This window comes from Mytilus galloprovincialis, chromosome 10 (assembly GCF_965363235.1).
Source record: "Mytilus galloprovincialis chromosome 10, xbMytGall1.hap1.1, whole genome shotgun sequence".
Classification (NCBI taxonomy): Eukaryota; Metazoa; Mollusca; class Bivalvia; order Mytilida; family Mytilidae; genus Mytilus; species Mytilus galloprovincialis.
Genome location: NC_134847.1, coordinates 86,362,315 through 86,370,215, shown reverse-complemented (window position 1 = coordinate 86,370,215; position 7,901 = coordinate 86,362,315). Strand labels below are relative to the sequence as shown.

The 7,901-nt window shown below is 32.1% G+C and overlaps 1 protein-coding gene across 1 annotated transcript; it reads right to left on the bottom strand.

The window, feature by feature from the left end:
• Positions 1–3,732, bottom strand: LOC143049602 (uncharacterized). Its single transcript, XM_076223203.1, has 4 exons — positions 3,542–3,732; positions 3,039–3,129; positions 1,305–1,425; positions 1–9 (listed from the first exon to the last, which is right to left on the bottom strand). Exons 1-4 carry the CDS (start codon positions 3,696–3,698, stop codon positions 1–3), a joined length of 378 nt encoding a protein of 125 aa, XP_076079318.1. The 5' UTR covers positions 3,699–3,732.
• Positions 3,733–7,901: the final 4,169 nt, after the last annotated feature.

Below are 7,901 nucleotides of genomic sequence, written 5' to 3'. Positions count from 1 at the left end.
TTAAATTATCTGAAATATGACAAAGCCATGCATCATATTGTTGTATAATTTTTAATACAGCCGTTAGATGGTGTAAACTTCCAAAAAAAAACCGTGTATGGTGGAATGGTGTATGGCATATGTTGCAATGGTGTAAGGTGTATGGTGTAAGGGGAATGGTGTAATGGTGTATATATATGAAGAATGGTGTGATTGTGTAACGTGTGATCGGGAATGGTGTGAATGAACGGTGTACAACATTTCATTGGTTGAAAACGAAGTTCTTTTTATTTTAATTTTTCGGATTGTAAACATAAACAATAAATATAATCTTAATATTTGAAATTTAATTGCATTTTGGGTATTTTCGGATCGTGTATATAGAATGGGGAATTGTGTATGGTGCAGTGTGTAAGGTGTATGGTGCAAAGGTGTAACGTGTATGGTGTAATGGTACAAGGTGTATGGTGTAATGGTGTATGGTGTATGGTGTAATGGTGTATGGTGTTAGTGGGAAGTATACACAAACCAAGAACTGTTGATATAGAGTAGCTAATAATCAGTATGGCTTTATTAAACACACCGCAATGGGACCTAACAATGTTTATATGCATTTCGTTTCAGTTATCGTTTGTGGTTACATTTTGACACATAATTGTTAGAAAACGTTTTTTCCCGGTTTTAAAACAAACTCCTGTCAGAAATCTTTAATCAAAAAGTGCACATTTTGTTAGGTCTTCATTCATCCGTTTTTCCCCTATTTGTTTTATCGACCACTGCATATGTTTGATCTACATGTGTACCAGACATTTCTATGTTTTTTTCGATGCTGTTCTTCACCTCCAAAGTAGAAGCATGTTTATCACTGTCAGATTGTCTCCCTTTATCTACAACGGCATACTCATTATTACTATTGTCAAAGGTAGATATATGTTGTGTTTGGTTGTCTGATACAACAAGGTTGACGACTGGTTTCTTTTCTAAATCTACCATATGGTAATAACCATCCTCAATACTATCTTGTTGATCGGAGGAAATGTATAAAATGTTATCCCACGGGGGGGTCTCTTCCTATATAAAGGTATATACATATGTGCCGCTGGAATAGGTCCCTTTTTTGATCCGTCAAATATATCAATGGGGTGCAATTTTACCGAGGAAATATATCAATAGGTAGTAATTGACCGATTGGAGGTACTATTTGAGCTGATAAATATATGAATGGGTTATGATTTCGCTGTGAAATATATGTATAGGTAGGGATTTCACAATTATTCAATATATGAATGGGGGGTGTTTTTAAAATCCCAGCTGCACACCTGTACCCAAAATCCAATGTTGAGACCCCCCCGTGTGTTATCCTTTAATTCACCATTATCAGAATCAGGATCATTGCTGTCATGCGTAGTATGTTTTTCTGTTTTTGTTTTCTTCTTTAATCTTTTCCTTCAATTTCAAATAAAATTATAATGTCATTAATGATAAATAAAACAACAAGAGAAATAAAGAGTATCAAAAATCAAAGAGGTAATTTACAAATCAGCTTTACAAATGGACGTTGATATTCCCGTTAAAGTGCATTAAATTAAAGGCTTTGACGAGTACTCTCTGACAAAGATTCTGCGTCTCTTTAATCTTTTAGTGAGGTGCTTTTTATACTTTGTATATCAGATAAATCAAGTTATTTCCAATTTGGTTTACAGTATGTTTTAATATTGAGCTATTACACCACTTTCATATTATCAACATGAGACATTAAAACAATTTCAACGAATTTCAACGGTTTTCGAAGATTTGATGATAATATCTGAGTTATCAACTAACAATAATGATTTTTTATAGGATAGTATGTCAGTGTCCTTTTGAATTCTTTTTGTAATGTTTGAAATATGATCACATTAAATAAATGTTCCGGTTTCCTATTTTCGGAGATTTGATCTTAGTTTTTTCATCAAAATAACATTTTCTGCATGATTTTTCTGGTCATGAAGTTTTATCAGTTTACTGTTAATGTGATATTTCAAATTAACAAAAATAATATAACATATGTTGCTCTATGATTAACAAGAATATCAAACTTTCGTTGATTTAGAATAAAAAGTTAGACCATAATCTAAACCAAATATTCAAATCCTATCACTATTTTAAATAGAAGCAAATGATAACAGAGGGTATGCTCCGGACGGGTAAGCAGATACCGCTCCGTACATGGCACTAATTATTGCTCATGTTAGTACAAACCCGATAATCAGTCTAATTCGGAAGATCACATTAAAGACAGGGGAACGAGACTGTAGTTACGAAATAAGAAAAATCAAATATGATGACACTTGGAACACAATATCTGATATTATCCTGGAAGAAATCACCATACGGTCTTCGATAAGTGCTTATTAATGAATGCTAAACGTACAGTTTGGAATATTAAATGCATAGGCTGGACAAACATGATAACGTTATAATCATTATCATGACCTTTGCTTTGTACCACACATGTTAGATGGTTACTTCCCATCAATCTCTCTGTTAATTTGACGGGAATGTTCATTGTAAGTTAACGTATGCTTTATAAATAACCGTGAGCTTGCAGATCATTAAAAACTAAAAAAACATATTTGGAAAATGGGATTTACTGTCGATACAATTTCTAGTTGACAGATTCTTTTACGTTTTATCTAAGCAGTATTTGGCACAACTTTAGTGAATTTTTGATCCTCACTGCTCTTTTACTTATATTCGTTTGGCTTTAAAACTATTTTGATATGAGCGTCACTGATGAGTCTAATGTATAAGAAACGCGCGTCTGACGTACTAAATTATAATCCTCGTACCTTTGATAACTATTTACTGTCTTCAGGTTACCAGAAACAAATGAATTTGTTATTTCTAAACCTACTCGTACATTCTGTGACCCATCGGTATATTAAGGAGCGACCCTATTTTTCTTTGATTGATTAAAGGATTACAAAAAACACAGTACGTCCATTTGCGTGACATAAATATTATTGTGATTTAATGCAAATATAAACATATCATGAAGTAATGAAAGATGCAATTACCTTCTACAAAGTATAATCAACAGAATAGCTATAATAACAAGCACTCCTCCTGCACCTGATCCTATGTAGATATAAATGTTTGTACTCTGATCTGTAAAATAAGAAATTGCAGACTATTCCTTTCAACTTAAATATCACAGAAAGCCATGCTGTCTGTATTATTGTAATTTAACTATCAAGGCAGTAAGAACAATAAGTGGTATATCTTTCTTTCGTTTTCTTTGATTATTAAGGTCGCATATACATAGGCCAAAACAAAATACTCATGATTAAGTTTCACGACAGGTTTTACAGAAAATAGTTTTTTTCTCTCACACTTTATCTGACACTTCAGATTCAGATTGGTGTATATATTGTTTTGTTTATATCATATATATTGAATACATACTTTATTTGCTGTATTTGTTTGCTATGGAGAAGTCTACATTAAAAAAAACTGATATTTCCGTATATTGCTTCTACCTTATATTAACTTAACTATATCTTAGAAATGATTACATTACCATCTTCCTCTTTATTATATCCTTTCGTTGTTACAGTAGACGTTTCATGATTATCATTCGTATCTGTTATCGATGCAATTCCTCTCTCTTTATTGTATCCTTTCGTTGTTACAGTGGACATTTCGTCATTTTCTTCAGTGCCTGTTGTCAAAGTCATTTCGTCAGTAGATATTTGTTTGTTTGCATATTTTGTCGTTACTGATTCAAACCCATTTTGAACCTGATAAGCTAAATTCCGGCTAGTTTTTTGTTTTCAGAAAAGAGATTACTTTCATATTGTAATTGACACTGAATTGTCTGAATCGTCTCATTAAATTACAACCGTGTTGGAATTTGTGAGATAAATTAGTATTCATACATCACAATATACATGTATTTACAAATTAAAATATTCTTTTCCAAAAATTATTTATAGCTTACGTACAATTCTTTAAAAAAAAATATCTTTAAAAAAAATCCATACAAATAAAGATAAATTTAACACAGTATTTTGTTTTCTTAATGTAGAAAAATCCTGCACTTACCTAGTGTTATGTATCCGGGTCGAGGTCGGGCTATAACAGGTATTATATACCTATATGGAGTTATTTTCTTTCAGAACGACAGGTCATTCTTTTTCAGAATCAACCCGAACATACCATGTTTCAATGAAATATGCTCAAAGGCATAAAATAATGACCTGTGTGAGGTCATTATTTTCCTTGATAAACATGCAATCTATGATTTACCTCCAAACTATATTCGTCTAATAGTTTATTGTTGCCGATTTGGAAATTTATTTTTCAAAGTTCAATTGATGATAGGTGTAAAGGAAATCGTCAATGTAGTTCCGCATTTTAATTTTAGAAACAAATAACGTTAAGTTTTGTTAATTTATCGCTACAATAAAGAAACATTATCATATATGTCAGATGATTTTTAATGTAGACTTTCATAAAATAAATCAAGATTAAACATATTGGTGTGTAAGATTTTGAAAATCTTATTGAGTCAAACTGAATAGGTTGATTGATTTTTGGTTGCTTGTTTAACTTCCAGTGGCAAGTATTTCATGCATGTTCAGAACGATACACACTGAATAGGAAATCATACTGTGACCTACATGTATTTATATTCGTCTTCGTGTCAGTTCTTAACTTTTTAAAATGTATGTATACCTTTTACTCTATCAAATGATCAACTAATAAGATAGTCTTATAGTCTATTGAATAACATTAACGTAACTCACGAAAGGGTCGGGTGCGGAGGGTAAATAATTATATCCTGATTATCTTTTAATAAAATGTATTGCTATTCAAAAGACAATCTTTCTGAATTTTTCATTCTATTCAAGTAAAATTGTTAAAACAATAACCACTTTTAGAAATAACATAACAAATAGAAGGAAAAAAATATACCCCCTCCCCCTTTTCCATAAGCTAAGTGGTACAATAAATTACTTACAATGTGTCTTGTATTTGTCATACACCGTTATTGGATGGTAACAATACATATGTGTCTTACTTCATGCAGTTACAGTAATATTTTTATTGTGTATGGATAATAATTTTTAAAAGGTTTATATCTAAATTATTTAGTGAGTTTTATTTCCCAGCTGCAGGGCGTATTAAAACCTGAACGCATTAGAAAGGAATATTCCACTTTAGTGTTGTCGGTAAAATAGGATACTTAATTTTACAAATCTTTATAAAATTAATAATTTTTTGACGGTATATAAGTCAGATAATGCATATTTTAAGGTTTTTCTTGTAGAACATACCTCGGGGTGTCAGAATTATTCAAAGAAAGACCTCCCTCCGGTCGGTCTTTCATTTGATCAATCCTGACACCCCTCGGTGTGTTCTACGACAAGAAAAACCTTAAAATATGCATTATCTATAACGGAATTCTGGTTCAGTGGTTAGAGTCAACGTTGCAAGATAAGGACGACGTAACCACTTTACCAGGTGATACCAAGATGGCTTCTGCTGGACTATCGGACGATTTGACATTTGATATGGAAGAAATAACAGAATATCGGTATGTACTGCACTTTGCTGTATAAAATTGAGAATGGAAATGGGGAAGGTGTCAAAGAGACAACAACACGATCACTGTATTCGGTGCTCCAACTCCAGGGTAATGGATCCTTCCGCCTAGGTCTTTGCGTCCAGGGTTGATATGTACTAATGAAAAGATGAGTTTGACTGTTCTTCTGGTATCTTTTGCCCCTCTTTCAAAAACCATATTGGTAAAATGATCTCGGGGTAAAAATACCTTGCAGTATTGACCCCGGGTCAATTTTCTATATGATATTTTGACCCCGGTTTCACTTTTCCAGGAGAGGGGGATCAAATACAATATGTCATTAGATGCAAGTAAATTTCGATTAACCTGGTAATTAACTTCCTCTGTACCCCTTTCGTGACTTACAGTACAAACCAGTAAAAGTCTGAAATGGCTATACCTGAACTCAGATATACTTCTTTTACTAGACCAGTTTGAATTGGTCTGACATTTACTTGGTATTATTCGACTGTAGTCTGAACAATACTTAACATATAACTATATTTTTATGAGTTAAGCCAAAACAATTGATATTTAATAGTGTGTTGTTTTATGTTGTGATGTAACACTATTGTTTCAGATAAGGGCAAATGTTGGTACCTTTTAAAACGTTTTAACCCGCAGTTTGTTTGCACCTGTCCTAAGTCAGGCATCTGATGTTTAAAAGTTGTCGTTTGTTGATGTGGTTTATAAGTGTTTCTCGTTTCTCGTTTTTAATATAGATTGGATCGTTGGTTATCCCGTTTGAATGGTTTTACATATGTCATTTGTGGGGCCCTTTATACATTGTGCTTGGTGTGAGGTTGTAACCTTACATGTTAGTTTTAATATTGCGTCGTAATATATAAGGCATGGAGATGTTATTTTTTACATATCAGCTAAACTATCTATGTAAAAAATCCTACAAATCAATGTTATATACAGTCAAATAAATAATTATATCATAAGTATGTTTGAACCAGTGTCGACTCTACAACAGCAGTGATTGTGATACAAGGCTGAAAATACATCTGTATATATAATTCGTTTAAATATCAGCCCGACAATGTTAGATCTGTAAATTTGCTTTCGCAATTTTTTTGTTCTTCCCTCGCCGGATTTTGAACTCATTCTACTGAGATATCGTGGCACCAAATCGCCTTGCACTATGTCCGACGCGCTAGACCACTCGACCAGCTAGGCTTCACAATAATAAAGATTTCGATTTTCATAACAACTATTTGAAAATTATTGCTTAAATGTCAATTACAAAGTTGCTTTATATCAAGGGTTTTTGTACAAATCCTTGCTTTTTATAAAATAGTTTATGAAAAAATCTAAATTTATTTTTTTTAAATTCGTGTTTTCTTGTTGAAAGAAAAATGATTCCAAAACTTTGTGTTGAATGAAAGCTGTAATTTGACATGTATTTATTGTCATCAAATAATGACTTCGATGGAATACTGCATAATTGGCACTCTTACCATATCTTATGATATTTATATACAAAATGCCAAAAAAGATAAAGAACAAAAATGAGAACACCAAAACGACAGATACATAATATAAACAACCAATATATAACACAAAAAAGTAGAATTTACACAAACCAAAGAATAGCTCTAACACCCACAAAAACGGAGGGTGGGCACAGGTGTTCTGGAATGATGAGCAATTTCCTGCTTTTGCAAGACACCCACCGTGTTGCTAGTTATAGATCATGTCATGTAAAGGGGGAAATACAGCTATCATATGGCAATTCAATGGATATCAATTATAGCTGTTGAAATTATTGTTCAATTATTCAGTTCAATATGTTATGCCTCAAAGGCTAATAGTAATAGTAAGCATGGAAATGGAACAACCACTTGACTTTAAAAGGGTGAAAACAGGGGGATATTTTTTTCTAGAAATTTTCTGTTCCCAAATTTGATCAAAACATATTCTAGTCAAGCAGTAGACAACAAAAAATATTCTGAATCTAGATTTCCCCCATACCATTTATAGATAAATATTGAAAAAATATAATTTGATTGAAAAACTAAATAAAATTGATAAAAGTGATAAAAGTTCTAGCTCAAACTAAAAACCATACACCCCACATTCATTTCAAATGATGCTCCTAATACTAGAAGTCATAAATATGCTGCAATTAAAAAAGTGCATTACATGTCATGTTGAACAGGGAAAATGCATTTGGCAGTTGATAAAGTCAAGAAATATCAACACACAAATGGTAGATCGAGTTTTATGCAATCTTCTTTTGATTTATATTGTCCTATGATTTTTTTTGATTTTTCAAAAAAATATAATCGCCCGCCTTTACTTTTCAAGC